General features: G+C 47.7%; 1 protein-coding gene across 3 annotated transcripts in view; it reads right to left on the bottom strand.

Moving 5' to 3' along the window:
* Positions 1-518: 518 nt before the first annotated feature.
* The window catches only part of ENSA (endosulfine alpha), a 64,372-nt gene continuing 43,542 nt past the window's right edge, over positions 519-21,348 (bottom strand). For 2 of the 3 annotated variants that reach the window (XM_078382199.1, XM_020798157.3), the window contains 2 exons: positions 6,083-6,211; positions 519-4,966 (listed from right to left, as the gene is read on the bottom strand). In XM_078382199.1, coding sequence (XP_078238325.1) covers positions 4,796-4,966; positions 6,083-6,211 — 300 coding nt within the window. In that variant the 3' untranslated portion in view covers positions 519-4,795. Of the gene's footprint in view, positions 4,967-6,082; positions 6,212-12,291; positions 12,526-21,348 lie in introns of those variants that run through there. The other variant, XM_020798158.3, reaches the window with a different exon arrangement.

The following is a 21,348-nucleotide window of genomic DNA, read 5'->3' as shown; positions in this document are numbered from 1 at the left end:
GCACCCTCCCCTGTCTGAGGGTGCATTCCCACACTTTCCAGACAGAACACGATGACCTCAACTTTGGAAAATGCACAGCAAAGTCCAGCTGACGTTGGCCTCTCCCCTGGTCAGAAGCGAGGCATGCAGGCTACCAGCCCGGTTCGGAAAGCTCCTTCTGCCCTCTGCCGGTCACAAGGAGGACGCCAACGGGGCTGCTGCCCCACCTTCTCTGTGAGATCTGTGTTCCAATTAGCCACACAGGGTGCAAATCAGAGGACTGCAAAGTTGCACACAGAGGCCTCTCCCTTAAAGCAACTTTTCCATCTGCCAGAGAATGGCTTCAGCCTGGCCGAGAGAACTAGGACCCCTACCCTCTGGAACAGAAATGGCTACCCTGGGCATGGATCAGGGTCAGGTTGGAGCACACTTCCCTGTACAATTGTGTGATTGCTGGAAAACAGATTGCACCAGACCACTCCACAAGGGGTCCAAACTGCAATCTAGGGGATAATAAAAAAAAGCATCAACTCTATAGGTTAAGACAAGGATTATTTTATTTCCAAAAAGTCATCAGTTAATTTTCCACACCCAGCTCTCTTCCTTCGGCTTCGATCACAACACAACATCTGGAACGGCCCAACACCCAAAGAAAACCGGAGGACACAAATTCACTCCCTCCCCACAAAAAAACAGCAGCTTTAGATGCCAAGCCTGTTGCATGAAGGCTTAACAGGACAGCCGACGGACAGTCAGTGGCAGGCAAGCGCAGGTGGCGAAGGGTGGTGGCCGGGGGAGGGGGGAGGTGTCTCTTCTGGGTGATGGGGTGTACTTTTTTTGCCACCTTTGTTTTATTAGAAAAAAAGCAAACACTAGAAGATAGAGATGAAGACGATGTACAAAATTATATATATTTATATATTTATATATATATGATTCATATCTATTTACAGTATGGCTGGGACAGACAGCAGAAATGGTTGAAGAGGCCATCGAAGGCTCAAAGGACTTGTAAGGAGGAAGGATTTGGGAAGCAGCAGGAGTACCTTCGAAAGAAGAAGAGGAGCCTTGTGAAAAAGCAAACCAACCAACCAAGAGTCCACCTCCCGGGCAACCAGCTCAGCCCTCACAGTGAGATCTACTGAACAGATGTGCCAGGAAGGGCACCTGAATGTGACAGAAAAAGAGATGAGAGCTCTAAGAAATATCAGAATACAAGGGAAGAAATAATCCAGATAAAATAATTATTTTGTTAATAAGTGGAGTTCTTCTCGTGATTATTAGTAGTAGTGTTGTAAGCAGCCAGGTCTGTGCTACGTAAATAAATAAGACAGAACGTCCACCTCTGGATCTGGAGTGGAGCTACCATCCATCAGCAGATAGGTTTAGAGCCCCACCTCAGAGGCCAGAAGGAGTGCTAGAAGACCCTTTTTTCCCTGTGGTACAAAATCGAGGAAGATCACGTAGAAACCGAGACTATTCTTTAATGCAGTTAAGACAGTAAATGTTAAGGAGCTGTACAGCAGCATCAACGGAAAGAAGGAAGAGGGGAACAAAACCTGAACCAGGTTCCCCTCGACTCCGCTTGGCGCTGGCTTCCCGTCCACACTGGTCACCTGCCTTCTCAGCCCGAGAGGGGCACCGGCCACCGTTGCCTTGAAATGTTCTGCCCTGGAGGCTCCACCAACCCTTCAACCCCATGGGAAACCCCCACACTGGCCAGAGTGGCTTGTGTATAAAGTCACCATAAGTTACTCAAGGCTCCGAGCACACCACTCTCACACTTGGGTAGCGTCTTCCTGGCCTTGATTCCAGCACTAGCTACACATCCCTGTCAGAGGGGAAGGAGAGTCACTCTGCACAGGGTTTTGATGGAGTGGAGAGAGAGGCTGCTCTTGCTGTCAGGCAGGACATTTTAGAATGGGTTGCCCTTCAGTGGGCAATGATGACCTATTAGCTTTCTGTTTGTTTTTTTAACCTCCTGACGGAGGGGGAAACAGCCAGAATTGGTTTATTGATCTATGGATCAATCCACCTGCCCTACATTTTCCGGGATCTCATTTTGGAGCCCCTTACCTCTGCTCCACCGCCCTTTATCCCTTGCTTCTACCAGGAAGACTCATGGCCTGCAGCCTGACAAAAGAGAAAACTAGTACATATCTAAGGGAGGAACCCCTGGCAAGGTTTTTTGGAGGGAACCTGGAAGGAAGACAGATATGGAGTGAGGCACGATGAATGAACGGACGAGTATGTGAGCACACACGGCCTTGGAAAGCACATCCACCTTTGCAATCTTATTTAACAGTCATCACCTCACTCTGTCTTCTGCCAGCTTGCGACAGAATCACTCTTTTTCATTTTTTTTACTCTTTAGTTGTTTTTTCCAGTGAGATTTTTGCATTCCCCCTTGAAAACAAAAGACACACACAAAAATACCAACGAACAGTTGCGCTGTTCATCTGAAAATCTCCAAACAAAAGATAATAAAATTCAAAGGTGCCTCTTTCCCTCCATCACTAGCCCAAACCATCTGATTGGCTTAGAACTGTTGAAGTTTAATCCAACAGCCAGAAAAATAATTGTGCATACTGAAGGTAGATTCTTGGGCCAAACAGGCTTGTTTTTTGCCCAGGAGAGAGGCCAATGGTGTCAGCCTGCCCTCTAGACCATAATCCAAAACACCTAATGGAAGGTCTTGAACCTTCGCTGCTAACTGGCAGGTAGAGCTGGGAAGCAGCACCAAATAAGTTTCTAAGATGGTGAGCTGAATGGATCTCAAGCCAAAGCTTAGCTTAGTCCTGGAATCCATTCCTGGAAATGATAATTGTTAAGTTTCTAGTCCTCAGGGGCACAAAGTTACATTTGCAAGAAACATGGCCACATGTAGTGAAAACCTTCATAGTACAGAGGAGTTGACAGGACTGTTTTAGTCAAGGTATCAATGCTCCTTCAGGGTGACTCATATAACTAAAGACCAATCTGAGAAGGCAGAAAGTAAGAAGAGCCTTTTTTTCCCCCTAAGGAAATGATCTGAAGAACTTTTACAGAAATCTTCACAAGCCCAAAGAGACTAATCATCACTGATTGTTCTCCACACTCTGGAATTAGTTTCTTTGTCTGTGCTTCAGTTTTATGACTAAACAACGGGAGTCAAATTAGGCCTTCTGTCTGGCCAGCTATTGTAGGCCAGTGATTTTAGATAAGAAACTTCTGAGGAACACCTGCATGTGTGTAGGACCCGATGCCCCCTTTAAAAATGTTTTGTGCACCACTATCTTCCTATCTTGGGCATTCTTCGACCAGGAACTCAGCTTTTCTGAAACCACCGCTATGCAAAGCATTCCAAACATCTTAAAAACTTGCTCCTTTTTACCGCACCCTAAGCCAAAGGCATAATTTTCCTCATCCACAAGAACTGAGAACAGCTAAACTCCTGCCGGGAAAAACATGGGAAGTGCCAAAAGGAAGAGAAATGGGTTCAGGCTCTGTGACAGCCAGCCCGACTTCACTCTGAAGGACATGATTTGGGTGGCAACCCACCATAGCTAAATAAACAAAATTTTGCCCATTTGAAAACCAAGAAAGCACCACAGGAGATGCAAAGAACGGATTATGTATTTTCACATGTGTGAATCACACCGGGAAAAGATTTGGGGGAAGTATGGAAATGAGACCGTGAAAGGGCCAAACACAGCTAACGGAAAGCATCGGGGCACAAATGGGGGGGGGGGGGGTTGCCGCTTGGTCACAGTCAAAATGAATCGTCAAAGCGAGCCATCTTAAAATTTTGATAAAACAGAATCTGCTCTTGTCACCAGAACCCTTTTTCAGATGCTTGACCATAGATAAGGTTCAGTGGCAAGACCCTACTCGATGCCTCATGGGGTTCTCTTACACAGCTGCCACTCCCTTATCACTTCTCTGACCACATTCATTTCATTACTGAGTGCCTCTGCTGTATACTTGTAAACAACTCCGGGGGTTGGGGGGGTGAGGTAAACAATTAAGAACTGACATTTAAAGAAGAAAACTGACACCAGGGTCACTTCTGAACAAGTCGGCTTCACAGGGCTGTGGAAATCCTGTGGTTTGGGATCCGACACGGTGGGGCAGCAAGCACCAACTGGTAAACCAGCAGGGCTCTCTTCTGATGAGAGAGAGGAGGAGCGTGGCTTGAGAAACTGCTAACTGGTTTCTCAAAGCTGTCACACCTTCTTGGGCCAGCCTTGAAGCCCTTTTCTCTCCTCAGCAGTGGCACACTTAAAAACACACACACACACACACACATTACCACCAACAAGGGGATAAAAACACTGAGCTTCCTTTGCACACACCCCCTCAGAGATATTATAAATCCCAAACTTTGTTCCAATTCTTAAATCATGCGATTTGGTTTCTGGGCTCCCTTGGGTGCTGCTCACAGGCTGACCCCTCCTTCTCCTTTTCATAAGTTTGCAACACAGAACAAGCCAGGCAGATTTTTTGAAGTTTTTCCTTCTCTTTGTACAACAGAGAAACTGCAAGCTAGAGAAAAGCAGGTTTGACCTGGGACGATCCAAAGAGTAACACCTTGCTGGCTGCAAGAAAACTCTGATCCAAACTGCGAATCTGCGTCTCGGGTTTTGACTACCATCGTTATTTCCAGGGGCTACGAGAGTTCTGTGTGTCCCAGCCCTATGACATAGGAAAGTTCAACTGCGTGACAGAAACAACAGGAAAACAAAACCAGAATCCCAAAACAAAAGGAGGAGGAGGAGGAGGGGACAGGGGAAGGAAAGGGGAAAGAAAAGAAAAAGGAAAACCCTCAGGAGGCAGGTTAACCTGCCAACTTGCTGGTGACAAGGGAGGATTTCCTCTGTGGAAGATCTTGCGGAGTAGGGATATGATCACCCGTCACCAGGTTCTTATCTGTTCCTGCAGTTGGCAGCTGTTTGTTCTTGATTTTAGCTTTGGCCATGTTGTAGTCGCCGGAGTCAAAGTATTTTTGCTGGAAGATGGAAAGAAAGAATGCCAGTGAGATCTAGAGTAGAGGTTGGCAACAGGCAGACTTCAGCCAAGCTCAGGCCAAATCACACACGCCCCATTTGGCCCACCAAGCAAAACCAGAACTCTTTGGGAGGCTGTCCTACACCTTTCATCCCTCCCTGAGAGGGACAGTAGGAGGGAACCCGCCATAACCCTAAAGCGTTAGGGGGGAGCCGAGCAGTTGCCAAGCAACTGTTTGCATGATGATTCCTCCCACTCCCCCACCACCTTTTGGATGAGTAATCTGGCTGGCTACTGGAATCAGCGGCAAAACAAGTGACTGCTGCTGCTGTACGCATAAGGTGACAAGGACGCAGAGAAAGACCCCAGTGCAGGAGAGACGCCCGCGGTTTTGAAAAGGGAAGGAAAGAAAACCGCCATCCTACATTTCACCCTAACCCCTCTAAGGGCCAATCCAGGGTCTGGGATCTGGCATTAAAAACAGAAAACACATAGACCACATTCTGGGTTCAAAGGCAGGAATGGGTCAAACTATTCTCACGGCCAACGGGTGAGCATTTCCTCCGTCCCTGGGTAAAGGATGGAAAAGCTTTTCTCCCAACCTACTCCTGCTCCCCAAAACCCACAATATGAACCCACAGTTGGCCACCTGGGTGGGTCACAGGACACTTGTGCTCTTCAGATGCTCTGGACTACAATGCCCATTAACCCCCAACTACTCCCCAAACTAGCTAGCAGGCATAGCAGGGCACTAAGCTGAGGAAGGCTGGTAATTGTAGAATCATGGCGTTAGACGGGGCCTCAAAGACCATCCAATCCAACCTCCTGCTCAGGGCAGGAATCCAAATCAGTGCAGATCTCTTGGCTCCGGGACGCGTCCACTCGAACCAACCGCCCAGCTCTTTGGGCAGAGCAGTTTACCTTTTAAATGCCACTACCCAGGTGGTGAAAAAAACAAGCTTCCCCTCTTCATAACCCATCTCTACACCACCCTGAGCATTGAGCTTTATCCATAGGAAACTGTGCATTTGGTTTACCCTGGCTAGCAGACAACACCTGTCCCTCCCTGACAGAAATCACTTCTCATAAGCCTCTAGGGTTTATAAATGAGTTGTACCCCTTTCTGAAGTCGCTTCATCAAGAAGTCAGAGCCACCAGGCTTCTGAAGTCCCAAGTTCGGATATTTGGCTTTTAGTTTCGCCTCCTCTGCTCTCTCAGGGATGACCGCTTCCTTCTCTTGCGTGTCCTGAAAGAAAATGCAAGCAGGAATTCAACAACAGAGGCTAGTAACGTGTGCGACATGTCAGAGGAGTGGTTGATCACTGCCACTCCCACAATGAGATTCTACAGCGAAATCAGGATTGGAAACCACGCTTCCTGGGTCTTAGACCAACACTCTCACCACAACATCACCTTAGCTTTCTCCAGTATGTGACAGATCATCAAAGCCTTTCAAAGTGGGTCCCCAATCCATCTCAAACACCAAAAGCCATTCTGAGCCAGCTTTACCACTAACAGTGCTGGAAGGTGGCATTACCACCTGAAGCCCAGCTTCTGCCAATGACTCTGAGCGTTCATCACCTTTCTTGAATTGTGTGCCAGGGGTGGGGACAAAAGCTGCCTTTTATGAATATATTCGTACCCACCTGGCACCTTTGTCAAGAAACCAAATGAAACCTCAAACAGAATTCATTTGTTTTCAAATGGAGGAAATTTTTCCAAGGCAAACCCACTCATAAACCATTCTTCCCTGCACACACACATGTTGTTTCACTGACTCAAGAAGACCAGAGCTGATCATGGGACTCCATACTACCTATAAACAGACCAGGAAGTCTTCTGTATGGGATACCAGTGAGCACAGATGACACATAAGAGGACCAGGAAGAAAAAAAAACACAAGACTGAGGTGCCCATGTTGATCCTGATGGCATCAGGCATTGAGGTACATCACTGGATTGCGGCCAGAATTTTCAGCCAACGTAGACATTTTGTTAACATATCCCTCTCTCTGCCGAATACATTTTAGTTATTAATCTTTCAGGCTCCCGAGTATTCCCTGTACTAATTAATTCCTGTATTCCGAAACACTGGAATAGATACTTTTGTTTCTTGACCCACGTTAAACTTGAAAATTGCCAAGGGAAGATTGCCAAGGACTGCTGCTTATAAGAGCAGGCTGGAATACAGGGAAAAGGATAGAAGCCCTCTGAATGCTGCAAAGCAATTGGATACTACCCATGTAGTGTGGCCAGACTGAGCCCTGCAGAATGTCAGGACAGGCCTGGAGGTGGACGCAGCCAGGAGACGTCCAAAGGGCAATTGGTAAAAATAATGCAAGGAGATGGGTCCTCACCCTTTCTGCAGGGGAAACGGATGTTCGGACACCTACAGACCTGGCTGTTATGGCTCTCCTCAAGGACGGGACAAAGAGCAAACCAACTTAATCCCTGGAAGAATGCAAGAGCTCAGAAACAGGGTAGAGTCAAGCAACTTCAGCCCTCCAGGTGGTTTTGGACTATAACTCCCACACCAGCCAGCAAGGTCGGACAGGACTGGTGGGCTTATAGGACCTTTCTTGCAGAAGCAGCCTCCAGCCAGCCTTAGATTGGAGAAAGGCATAGGAATGGAAGCATCTGGGGACAGTGGTCAGATCTCCCCAGCACTGCCACTCCCGTGTAGCTACTGTGCTTCCCCGAGAATAAGACAGGGTCTTATATTAATCTTTGCTCCAAAAAACACATTAGGGCTTATTTTCAGGGGATGTTTTATTTCTTTCATATACAACAATCTGTATTTGTTCAAATACAGTCCTGTCCCCTTCTGGTTGCTGCACAAGGGTGGAGAGCGGGGTTTCACTTAACTAGGGCTTATTTTGGGGGTAGGATTTATATTACGAGCATCCTGAAAAATCATACTAGGGCTTATTTTCAGGTTAGGTCTTCATTTCGGGGGAACGTTCGGGTACTTTGAGGCAGAACAGGATGAAAGAAGGTACCATGTGCATTTGCCTCTCTGCACCCGTGCAGCTAAGGATGTGATGCAACTGTCTGTGTCCGTGTGTAACTGCTGGCATGTTAGAACCCTCCTTGGTTGGCTTGGTGGTGCTTTCAGTCAATGCAGCCTGGTTTTTCAGTGTCAAAATATTCCAGAGACTGCTTGCATATTCAAACCTATGTGGAAGGCCAGACGTTTCTGCAATGACGGAAAGCTGGCATGTGGACCTGGAACTGAATGCCCTGCACAATCCTTTGGAGTCTTTCCTACTGTAAGAGTTGGTTAAAGCAAAGGAAGAGAAAGAAAGATACCTCATCCACAGGAAATGCTGTAAATCACCAAGCAGCATCTGAGTGCCACACTATATTGTGGGCAGCACTCTGAAAAAAGGAGATGACTCAGAGGAAAGTCAAAATAAATAAAAATAGTAATGCCAAGAGAGAGGAGGAATTATGTGGGATAACACAGAATAGCTTTTCCGGCAGAGTGGGCTGGCGCTGCTGCGTCAGCACAAGCCTCCGCTCGGGGGACACAGGTGGGCAGGCGCCCGTTCAGCCAGCCAGCCATCGCAGGCCTTCAGGCAAAGCTGCTCTGACCCTCTGCTTTTGCACAAGGCGCAGCAATTTGACAGAGCTCGTGAATAAAGATCCAGCCATTCTGTTGCTTGAGGCACCACTTTCATGACGAAGAACCAGACCTGCAAAACATCTCTTTTTTTAAATAACACCGAGAGTAACCTTCCCAGTTTAAACCAAAGCAACCTTTCCTCCCCACCCTGGAAAACCTTCCTGTCTCTAGCAAGGAGATCATGAGACCCATAACTGAAGGCCTGGAGTCCCTCACAGAAGACAAGGACAGGCAGGAAGAATGGAATATCCCCATGTTTTTAAACACATTTCTAGCACTACATAAAGCTCTTTTCAATTCTAATGTTTTCAGTCCACTGCCATTTAGTTTTGCTGGATGATCCCAAGTTCTGTCACTGTAGGCGAAGGAGCAAAATGTCTCTCTCTCTCTGTTCACCTCTCTATTCAAGACATCACTTTCCCATCTAAACTGAAAAGCTACAAATGACTTATCTTATTTCCACAGCACAGATAATCCAATCCCCTGGAAAATGAAACAAGAAATGTATTTTCCAAAAAAAGGAGAGAAAATAGGAGTGAGACGTGAGGGAACAAAAATGAAAGCAGGCATAGAAGGTGAAGCCTACAAGTGTAAATTGGGCAAGGTAACCTGGAGAATAAACACTAACAACCAGCGATAGTACTAACCCCCATCCCCTTGCAGGGATACACAGCATTCCTGAAGTTTCTGCCACCTCCATAAGGGCTGGAAACTTGGATTCTCTAAAAACAAAGACTCAAGATTTCAGATGTGAGTAACCATGTTAAATTCTACCAATTTTATGAACTGTCTAGCATCACATGGCAAGGCTGGAGAAAAAAAAATGCTACAGCTTTCTCAACAGCAGGCCTTGTGCAACAGCCTGAACTATCCAGGCTTCCCCAGATCGCTTCAGTAACTCCACAGCCCTTACATGCTGGGTGTAAAGGCCAAAAAGGCTCTTATAATTAAGGATCAGGATCAGCACTATGAGATACTTTCCCTCCCTTTAAAATAACAATAATCAAACAGGCTCAGCTTTCTTTCGCACAACCTTGATCTCACCTTACTCGTCTGTTGTGTTTACAGGGTGGCAAAGTTAGAGACTGACTCAAGCTGTCCTGTTACTGCCCAGGCGGATGCCCTGTTGGCTCTCCTTGGTGCCTTAAATACCACTACGACTGCGAGCTTTGCCCAGCCTTGCATCATGCCATTCAGAGTTGGACACAGATGACAGTTCTGAGCCATTTATTTGGGAGTTCTGAGTAAGCCATGCCTGATGGATGTCCATCAACTGCCCCCTCTCCTAGCTCTGAGAGTCTGGCTTTGGAGGAAGGCTTCCTGTTAGTCACCATAGATGGGCATGACATATTTACTGAGAACAGGACCCAGAGCCTGTATGAGATTAAAAGGAGGAGAGCCTCCAACGGGCTCAGTGCAATGATGGGACCCATCTCTGCTACAGAATCACAGCAAGTTCTTGACTGAGCTGCTTGTCTAAGTGGCAGGCCTTGTATTTGCTCTCCAGCGGTAACAAGCCAGAGAGAGGACACAGCTCAGAGGGAAGGCACAGGCCTTACACAGAGAAAGTCTCCAAGCTCACACTTCAGCCAGCAAGGTTTGAGGGGGGGGGAAGCTCCTCTGTCAGAAATCTTGGCAAGTTCTCCTGGACAGAATAAAACAGATGAGAAAAACTCCTAGGGACACTTCTCAGAATCCCCTGGCCAGTGTGGTCAGTAGCCATGTTGCCTAGGAGATTCGCGGGGTGGGTGGCAGTTTACCCTCCCATGGTCCCCAGAAATGTTCTAGTACAGCCTTCGTCAAACTGTCATCCTCCAGTTGTGTCACAATGACAACGCCCACCCAAAGCATCACACGTCTGAAGGGCACCAGGTGGGAGAAAGCTGCTTGAAGAAAGGGAGAAAGCAGAGAGCTGCTCAGCAGTGAACCACAACAGGCACTCATATCCAGAGGAAGCCCAACACTCTGTGGCACATCCCCCATTTTGGACACCAACGATGCCAGTCTGTGGCCCTTGCAGCCAACAGACAGAGGAGCGACTGCTCAGTCAGCCCGGGATCAGGCAGGACAACCCCAGTCTCAGGCATCAGTCACCTGGTTGGAGATAAAACAACAGCAAGGGCTGGACCTCCATGCACAAAGGTGCCTACAAACAAACATGACAGGACCAGCTCTGTAATCCCTGCAGCCATCCTGCATCCATCCCCACCTGAGGCAAACGAGAATTTCTGACCCAAGCAGGGAGAAGCCCCTCCTCAGAGTCCTCTTAGGCACACAGCAGCAACTGGGCTGGAAAATCTGGCATGCTTGAAAGACATTCTTGGCTTGTCCCTGCAGGCAAGAGACCCACCCATTCAAAGGGCAAAGGACTTGGTGCTACCATTGGCAAAGCAGCAAAACAAAGACGCTGTTTCTCTGCTAGGCAACAGCCAGCACTTGCACAGTACCCTCATCATCATCATCATCATCTTAGAACTGCAGAGCCAGAAGGGACCCTATGGATCGTGAAGTCCAGCTGTTGTCAAGGAAGACCAGTGGGGAATCGAGCTCCCAGCCTCTGGCTCCACAGCCAGATGCCAACAGATCTGGTCAGCCATGGCCCCAATTCACAGCAAGAGTGTGCAGAAATAGGGGCCCTTTTCCCTAGACGCAACTCCATTCCAAACTCAAGTGTGCGAGTGGTGATTCCTTGTGCAGTTCTTCAGCTGACAACCCTCGGCTGAAACGCTCACTGGGACACACCAGTGAGCATTTCAGGACTTCTGTGCAACTGGGGAACCCCCTGAGAGAACACCAGTGAATTCTGTCAGCCATGGCACAAACTGAAGGCAAAAAAGGATTTGCCCTCTTCTCTGTGTCTCCTCCCTTCCAGAGGGTGTTGTAGGACTAGTTTCACACAATTTTTTTTTGCCTACACACGTGTACCCATGAGAACCATCTACTAACACGGCAGAACTGATTGTGCCTGTCATGCATTTAACCCTCAGCAAGCGAAGAGACCTTGAGGACTACACGCACCATGCACTGGGCAGATTTCTTAGTGGTCTTTTAAAACTAGTCTTCGGGACTACATTTTTAAACTAAAGCTCTGGGACAGTACTCCATCATCCTCTATTTTAAGCAACACAGTCAACTTGCCAGTCACCCAGATCCGCAGGGGATTTCTTAACCCTGTCACAGCAGCGTTCCCCAGCGTGAAGCTCTTCTGATGTATGTAATGACCTCAGTGGGGAATGATGGGGGTTGTAGTCCACGAAGGATGCCAAGTATTGAGGCAGATTCTTTAACCCTATCAGTCATTCTTGACTCTTCGGTCCCAAACGAAACCTTTTCAGCTCTCTGACGGAGGCACTTACCAAGAAGGGGCAAGAGACTTCGCATCCCTGCCACCCCCAAGCCCACCCCGCAAACAACATACAAACCTCGATCGCTTTACAACCGGAAGAAGAGGCTGCGTTACGTCTCCGGCTTAATTTTCTCCCCTACTACTCTCTTTGGTCTCAACGGTCCCAAACACCGGAAAGCCCGCCCTGGGAAAAGCAGACGACCAATGAACACCGGCCATGGCTCCTAAGCAGCCAATCGGAAGGCAGCATTGCCACGAATGGCAGGAAAGCGGACCAACCAAAGCTCCCTCGTCCCTTCCCACCCAAGTCGGAGCCAGGGCGCTCTCGCCCTCCCCGCCCGGCCTTCCACCCTCACCTGTTTCTCTTCACCGGCCTCCTCCGAACGGCCGTCGCCACCGAGCGTGTCAGACATGGCGGAGCGAGGGAGAGAACAGGCCGCTGGGCCGAGGAAGGCGAGGGCTGAGGCGCGCTGGGGCCAGGCGAGGCCGGCGCTCCTACTCGGGAGCCCTCTTCCCCGCTCTCCTGTCACTTCCACAGCAGAGCCAAAATGGCCTCCTCCGCCACCGCCTCCTTTCCAACGTTGGCCCCGCCCACTTCGTGCGCGTGGGGGGGCATCACACCAATCGCATCGCGGGGCAAACTCAGGAGGCGGGCTGTACCGAAGCCGACCAGCCGGATGGCTTCTTAGGAGCCGAAGAAAGAAAACTCCCGTGGGAGGAGGAGAATTTCAAAGCAGAAAGGAAACGTTGGAATAAGATGGGCGTCTACCTGAGCCAATAGAAACGAAGGAAGCGGTCGGGCGGACCAATGAGAGTAGCCATTAGGGAGGATCGTGCCCCAATTACGTTAACTGACGGAGTGGGTCAGTTAAAAGTAGATTTTTTTTAAAAGGCTCGTGGAACAAGCTTCTTTCTGCGCATGCGCAGAGTGATGGTTCCTTTTGAGCCGAAGGGAACGTTAAAAAACCCATGTAGTGTTTCTGAGCATGCGAAGAGTGCTTCTTCATTGAACTGACCAAGTCCGTTTTAAATAAATTACCTCAAGGGAAGTATTTTCGGTCCATGTAGAGAGTTGATTCCTTGCACTTCATTAAAAAAAGAATAAAAATAAAAGGGTCATTTAAATAACTAACAATGTGTGCCACACAGTGAAGTCCATTTGCCTTCATGAGTCCCGTTCCTTTGAATGCCCTGAGGAAGCTGTGCTCAAAAGGGCACTTCTGTGCTCAGCTTTGGTTAATCCTAGCTTCGGTTCTAGCTGGAAGATCAAAGCAGAGCCTCCATGTACAAAACCAGTCTACCTCTGATGACCAAGGGCTGTGCATCAGCCCCAAGGAAAAGCAGCCCCTGCTGTGTGCTTCCTGTGGCTTCCTGCTATTAAATCTTTCCCATTGGGAGAAGGGGAAGCAATATTTATCTGAAAATAGCCTGAAATGAGGGGGAGGAAAGACTAAAGAAGAAGCGGACAAATGTTGACTTGAGGTATTGAAAAATTGGCATTTTCTGTGTTAAATGGTAATCCTGGTGGTGAAGGTCTGGATAATTCAAAAAGTAAATTGCAGCTCCTGGAAGCTTCTGAGGACTAGAAATCCCCCCCTCTTTTTGGCTGGAATTTATTTCTTATGGGGGGGCCAGCGGGCCAGGAAAAGGACTCTCAGGCAGCACTTTGCCCATTTCGGTTTTAAGAAGGTCCTGTGGCACCCGCTCATTGTGGCATCTGTGGCTTTCAAATACAGTATTTGTCCTGCTAAAAATTCATTTTAAAAGAAGTCTTTATGGCACCGCCAGACTCTCCACTGAAAATAAGCCTAGACGGCCTTTTGGTCTGAAAAGTTGTTACCACCTTGCAAGGCGAGGAGAGGTTGCACTCAGGAAGCCTAGCCACGACATGAACTCTGTGCATGCTCAGAGATACTGCCTGCTAGCACAGAATGGGTGATTAAGCTCAGGAAAACCCATCCAGATCTTTCCTTGGAAATGAGGGCCTTGTAAAATGGGGGGCGAGTTGACCTTTGACCTCTCACGGCCAGTCCCCAACGGGCCCATTAGCCGAGGCGAGGAGCGAGGGTGGATAAAGAGCAGCCGCCTTTTGCAGATATCCTCCGAGGGCATCCAGAGAGGCGCCTTTTCACCGCGAAAGGAACGGGCCCTTGAAGAACGTCTCTCCGGTGGGACCCTGGACCACTTTGCCACCTTTTTCAAGCCTTCCGCATGGGTAGGGAAGGAGAAAGGGCGGAAAGGAAATCAATGCACGCTTAATGGTCCGTGCGCGATGCAGGGTTTCTATCTTATCATTGGTCGTTAGGGCGAATGAAAGACCAGGAATGACGGCGTTGTCAATGGCCAGCCATTAAACGCACACACACACTCCCCACATCCTGATTGGAGGTTTCATTCTTAACGTTTTGTATCTGGTTATTTAGTGCCAAAAACTGAAGTGAGAGTTCTATATAAGTATGGGAGACAAATATTGTATATATTGTATATATATAGAAGTCATTTATATATATACAGTTTTCCTGCATCTCAGATCCTGACTTCTGCCAACCTTGGAAATGCTTTGAAGTTAAAGGACAGCTGATTCCCAACATCATTGTAATTCACAGCAAAACCACAGAGATATGAGGCGGCCTGTTGTGCCTCTGAGGGAGTGATTCATCCAATCCTGTCTGTTGTGTCTCTGAGTGACTCCCTCCCTCTGTCTCTAGAGCCTCTCTTTCAGTCTGTTTCTCCTGTCTCCTTGGATCCAGTCCCAGCTCCTGGATGCTGTCCTTTCTGCCCCCCCCCCCCGGGGCTTTGCAGACACTCTCCAAGGTGCTGAACCCTGTTCTCCAAAATACAACAGGCTCAACACAGTGAAGAAGGTCTATAAAGTGCCGACTAAAACCCAGAGTGGACTCATAACATCTCTGAAATAGGAGTGACTGGCGTCCACTGGTGTCTCTTGCTTTGGTGGACAAAGCACGGCTTTCATAAGCATTTACATGGAAGCTTCCCCTTTGGGTTTTATTTTTATTTTTCTTCCTAGGGCCTGGAAATGTTGCCCCCTTTTTTGGACCACCACTCCCAGAATCCTTTGGCCAGATTCCAGCAAATCCTAGGCTGAAGGATGTTGAGGCCAGTAGTCCAAAAATTAACTTTCCAGGGTCTCTCTCTCGCTTTCGCTCTGTTTGGCACATCTGCAGACCTCAGGGTTTCTGCAAAAGGATAGATACTCTTGTTACCCATCCGCTCAGATCTGGTCCAGATCCACTGTCACTCAGTTTGCTCTTAGAGAGGGTATATTGGTTATTTTGAATTTTTTTACATACTTCTTGATCTTTGCCTTAATATTGCCTGCTAATGATCTAAGATGCTTCCTTACACATTGCTTTTAGTTTTAAATATTGTTTCTTAATGATGTTAACCACCATTGTATACTCATTGTTTTCAACTTTCAACTTTAAATATTGCCTTTCATTTTTGTAAGCGAATGCGGGTCTGTTTCAAGGAGAAATGAGGGGTAAAATATTTTAAATAAATAAATTTTCCAAATACAGCTTGACACCATGTTTTGTCCTACAAGATGGGCAGGTGTGCCTTGCTAAACATCCACAGGGCAGAGCTCCCTTCCCTATTTATTGATTTTGCCCAAATGGCAGGAAGCTTTCTCCTGCCCTTAAAACCCGCATCCGCTCTCTCGCCAAAGCCCAAATGACTTCAAGAAGGCCGTTCCACGAGGCTGCACTCCCGGCGTGGGCCGCCAGAGGAGGCCAGCATGCTGCCAGTTTCTCCGGATAACTCATCTAAGTTCAACACAAAGTTGAGATAGACACAAATTAAAAGCCAGCTATTAGTGGTTCTATAAGCCAGGGTAACCAGGCAGACAGAAAAGGAAGTTAATAATTCAGGCAAACACCGAGCTGAACTGCTAAATCGAGGGGTGGTCCTCTGGCAAGCACCTAAATTTAGACTCCTTCAATAATGGGAGGCAGATGGAGATCCGCCCAGGCTCTGTGGTGGATGAATCCATCCGCGGCCTGATATGTCTGAGCATGGGGGAAGTACCACAAGAAGCCTCAACATTCGCCCCAACACTTCAGTCTAGCCTCTAGACATGGGGTGCGAGAATCCTAATTGGATTCCTTTGTGTGCAGTTTGCAGGGGAAACTGAATCAGGTTCTTTAAAGGAGATGGTGGGATATAACTAAATAAATTTTTTTTCTTGCAACAAGGTGGCAAAGTTTATAAGGTTTTTTTCCTGTCTTTCTTTTTTCTTTTTGTCCTCTTCAGAAAATATTGACGTTTGGTGGGGTTTTTTTGTATTTTGTTTTTCTGTATTTAGAAAAACGTACAGTATTTTACTAAATGCACTAAACACTTAAAAGATGATCTCGCTAGTCCTGGATCCATCTTGGCCCCTGTATCCCAAGGCCTTGCTCAGGTGTGGGATGAGCCACGGAGAGCCTACCTGAGGCGGAGGTGCTGGGGGTGATGCAAACTGTGTAGGAAATGGGGAGGGGGCGCAAGAGAGGGAGTCGGGCTGTGGAAAATGGCAGGGAGGGGCGGCGTAGGGCGATATTGATTGGTGTCTGTCAGCTTCCCCGGCACAATGGCCGTGCCTCATGTCCAGACACCGCACCATCGCGCAGATCAATGGGGGAACATCAATACACCCGGAATTGCGCTGCAGCTATGGCAACGGGGAAGGCAAGAATTAGGACGGTTTGCTGGATGGCTCCAAAGTTCTTGGCTGCTAGGGAGCATTCGATAAAACATTTTCAGCAAAGAGGAAGAGAGCAAGAGAGAGAGAAGGAAAGAGAGAAGAGGGAGAGAGATTCCCCCCAAATATACTGTAGACTGGGGCTCCTCTTTTCTTTCTCCCTTTTAGCTAAACTGACTCCCTTTTTCTCAAAAGAAATGCTGGGTTTCTCTGTTGGCATCAAGAGACGAACCTGGGGACACCGTGAAGACCTTCCTTCCATCTGATCTGGTCTCAGCAGGAGCATCATCTTGGCCACCCTTTGGGGGTAGAGTCCTTTCCCTACTCCATGTTTTAAACACTGAGAATAAATAGCATTTATTGCAGTGTCCTATGAAGAGGGCCCCTCCACAAGGCCCAGAAGGCCACCTTCCGGAGACTTCCAAGAGCCGAATTTCTCTCTCTCTCACTCTCTCTCTTCCCCCCCCCAATAAAAACATCCCATTTCCAAAAGACACAGAGCTGGTTTTTGGGAAGCTGCTGGAGGCCCTCCCACAGGCTACTCTTCTCCACCCCGGCTGTGCTTTGCCACATACAAAAGACTGCAGGCAGCCATCCTGCATGATAACTAGACCTGGAAGGAGCATGTTTATTTCTGTGATGGGAGTGGCTTTTCCCACTGTGCATAGGAAATTGCATCATGATTTTTTCCCCCGAAACATACAAAGAGGAAATGAGTCGATTCCAATCCACCGTCCATGGCTGTTTGCCCTCCTTCGGCTGATACATCCCAACAGTTTGCCCTTCCTTGCTGCAAAAGGCGGAGCGCTACTACAAATTTTAAAATAGATTGAGGGTTCAAAATAAAAACTGCCAGGCGTTTTAAGATCCTTGGGGCTGAGATGGTTGGAAGCCTGGCTCAAAATGACTCTTAAAATCAATATGATGGGGGGGGAGAAGAGAAATCATTTCACTCCTCCCACAGCACTGCTTTCAACCATCCATCTAGGATGAGTTTGAGAAGAGTCGAGGTTCAGTAGAATGCGCAAACCCTCTCTCTCTCTCTCTCTCTCTGCACTGGAAACAACATGAATGGCAGGGATGGCCTTACTCTTAGACAAAGCAAACACCGGCCCTGACACTGGCCCCACATGGACAGATCTCTTCTGGTTGGTGTCCGCCAGGACCCTGAGAGGCCCAAAAGCCTCACATTTTCCCCTGGGCTTGTAATGGAGTACGGTAGCCTTATTAGGTGCTTTTTGTGTCGAGGGTACAGGTCAGAAGGTTGGGTTTGCAGGCAGGTCGTTTTTGGTGTAATGGACCACCCTCTAATTAAAACAGCAGCAACCTAAAACATTTTAAACACCAGCAACAAAAATAACAGAAACAGAGAACCACAAAGGTAGAAATGGCCTCCAGGGTCACCTAGTCTAGCCAGATCCACAGATCTTCATCTCAAAATGACAGACGACTACCTAACCTCTGCCGAAAACTCTTCAACTAAGGAAAGGTCACCTGCTACTCAAGTAGCCCCTTCCGTGTCAGACCGCTCCTACCCCGAGGAAGCTCCTCGCAATGTTTAGTCAGAATTCCCCTAGTGATATGGAGCCCTCGGTTCAGGATCTCCCCTTGAGGATGTCGGTTCTATCTTTGACAGAATAGCCCTTCAGATCTCTGCTGTTCCACCTCTCTGTCTTCTCTCCTTCAGGTAAGCACACCGTTCCTCAAAGGACTTGGTGACCTTCCCTTTTTCCATCTTGGCCACCCACTTCTACACATTTCCAAGACTGCCAACATCCTTCTTAGGGTTACTGGTCTCCAACTTGTTCATGTCTTTCATTATCAAGCGTGTTCCAGTCCGTCAACAACCCTTCCTTCCAAAATGGGAAATTTCTCATGAAAGCAGAATGGAACCGTACTGATACTGCCCCTAATCTCGTTCCTTTACTTTTCTGGATGCTGCCTAGAACTGCCACAGCATCACACTGTAGGCTCATGCCTGCTAAGCCAGGTGTCCCTTGTCTTTTTTTGTCCCTCTTGAAATCGACCATTAGAAAATAAAACGTGGGCATTAACTCATTTGAAAAGCAGACTATACTGCAGCATCAAAGTTGTTGAAGTCCATGGAAGCACCATCAGGGAGGGAGCCATGGGCACATCGGGGTGTGTGTGTGTGGGTGCACAGCAGGAATACTCCATAGGAGTACCCCAGAAAAGTTGTATATATATATGTTGTCGCTGACAGCTTCATAGATCTTAAAGATGGATGCACACAGAGCACCACCATGCCCGAACGTGAGGCCTGTGCAGGTTCAGAGGTTCAGGTTATTTTAAGGTTCCTTAAAATAACTGGATCCTGAACCATGTATAAACGGTTTAAAGGGTGCCCCAAACCCACTCCACCATACCTCCTGCTAATTTGGCACTCTCCATACCGTAGCGAAACACTTCGTGACAAATAAGCGTAGCCGTCTTTCTTTGGGTGACCCTGGAAATGGGAGTCATAAACCTTTCCCACCTTTACAACATGTGGGACGTGGGCCATGTCGCACCATCTCCTTGTCATCAAGAGCTCTGGAGCTCTCTATATGCAAGAGTGTATTAAAGAGAGAGAGGGAAGGAGAGGGAGGGAGGGAGGGAGACCGAGAGAGACAGACAGCGGGAGAGAAAGAGAGCATGTTTGAGTGTGTGCCACATGGGTGAATCTCCCGCTCGGCGTATTGATTGGGGCCGCATTGATCTGGTGGAAGGGGAGGGGGGAATTAAAATCAATAACCACCCTGCAATATGTTTCTGGGTCTCGAGGATTCACTTGCTCATATGCCTGTGCCACACTACAGCTGTTTTAATTTGCCAGCAGGACAAAGTGTGTGTGTGTGTGTGTGTGTGCGCGCGCACATACACGCATCCCTGTGTGTCACATCAGGGGTTTGTAGGTTTTTTGGGTTGTTGTCATTTTAACGAGCAGAGATAAAATGACGAGCTAGCCTTTTTAGCTGTACATCTGGGGTGGGGTGGGGGATCCTGTTGCCACTCAGTCTCTTCTTCGGGGCCTGAATCATCTGCGTATTGTCCTCCGTCTCCTAGGCCCGCACCGAGGAAGTTCTTCAAGAAGCAGCCAGGTGAGTCAAGGGGTGGTGGAGAAGGGGAGGGGGCCTGTGCTGACCCAAGAGGTCTCCTGAACGAAAACATATCTGGGCTCCAAGGAGGTCTTCCACAATTCAGCTCGTGCATGCTCCTCTCCCATTTTCCGTAAGCCGGGTCTTAGGGGTCAACCACCCGACAGAGAGGCCTTTGGGCCATAATGGTGTGGTAGGCCTCGTGGTGCAAGAGAGTCCACCCGTGGTCATCAGCAGGGGGCGCTCTTCCTCCTGTAAAAGCTGCTGATTTGTTTGTGAGCCGAAGTCCCGGAACTTTCCAAAGCATTGCGTTAATTTTAATTATTGGGGGGAAACCTTTGGACATTAGGTTTTCAGCCTTAGCTGTCCTGTTGTTTGGGGATCAAAGGGGTACCCAAGCTACAGAAATCTAAAAACGTTTTTCCTTTTAATAGAAGCATAGGAGAGAAAGATGTTTAGGTGGAATAGAAGGTTGCATACACTGTAATTCCATTTTCCTTTCATAAACAGAGACTGGTCTGTTTTCCTTGGGAACATCTGTGGCAAAGCTTCTATTTTACACACACCCCGACACACTGGCAAAGCTATATGTGATTTGACACCTTGATCATGTTTGTATTGCACCACTATGTTCTCAACTGTTGTCTGAAAAATAGTTTGTGTTGATTGTTAGTCTATCGGCTGGTTTAAAGATTTTCCTTAATTTGTTGTCCTCCAAGGTGTGCGGGCCTTTTTGCAAATGGAGCTGTCCCATTTTTGCGAGACTTTGTTTGGGTTCAACTTTTAATATAAAAAGTCGCATTGGGATCAGCTACTCTGTCCATTTCCACTTCAGGTTCATTTTGTCAGTATTCAGTCACGCTTTTGCTCTTTCCTTCTTCTGCATCAATGTGCATTTTTTAAAAAATGATATGAAAATGTTAATTTAAAAAAAATTCTTCTGTGGTGTATTTTTGAACAGAATTTTTGAAAAACATATACTGTACATTTTTGTATGTAACTTTCCATAATACAGTATGCCAATTTTTTAATGCAACTATTCCAGAGCTCAGGGGAAATTTTTGGACACCCAGAATTCCCACACACACACACACCAGCTGATATCACCACTGCCCTTTTTCAAACTCTGAACTTCTCCCATCATGCACGTAATTTCTGGTTTGAGAAAAATTTCCTACAGACCCATCACTGAATGAACAACTCTCCCCAACACGCAAACACAATTTTGACTTCAGAACTGCATCAGTAAATTTGAAGAACTGCATTGTCTGAAAAGATCTGCATCTTAGTCCAGGAAGTGTGTAAACTTGGTGGCCCAACAAGATTCTCCCACACCTCACATGAAGAGGATTCCTGATGGATGAAAAACCTCATCAAGTGAGGACTGCGGCCCCAGGCGACCGAGTTCTATGAAACCTGGAGACTGGCCTTCAAGCTTACCTTGAAATATTATTTACAAAACAGCTTTAAAGGCTTATGTACTTTGAGCCACCTCTCAGTTTCCTCGTCAGCTTCAGAAAGCAAAATAAACTTTTGGTTTTTAGGGATGCAGACTGAACCCTACGTCACCTCCTCCTCCTCCTCCTCCTCCTCCTCCTCCTCCTCTGCCTGCC

The sequence above is a fragment of the Pogona vitticeps genome, chromosome 15 (genome assembly GCF_051106095.1).
Source record: "Pogona vitticeps strain Pit_001003342236 chromosome 15, PviZW2.1, whole genome shotgun sequence".
Taxonomy (NCBI): domain Eukaryota; kingdom Metazoa; phylum Chordata; class Lepidosauria; order Squamata; family Agamidae; genus Pogona; species Pogona vitticeps.
The sequence above is the reverse complement of the archived record's forward strand: the minus strand, read 5'-3'. Positions and strand labels throughout refer to the sequence as shown.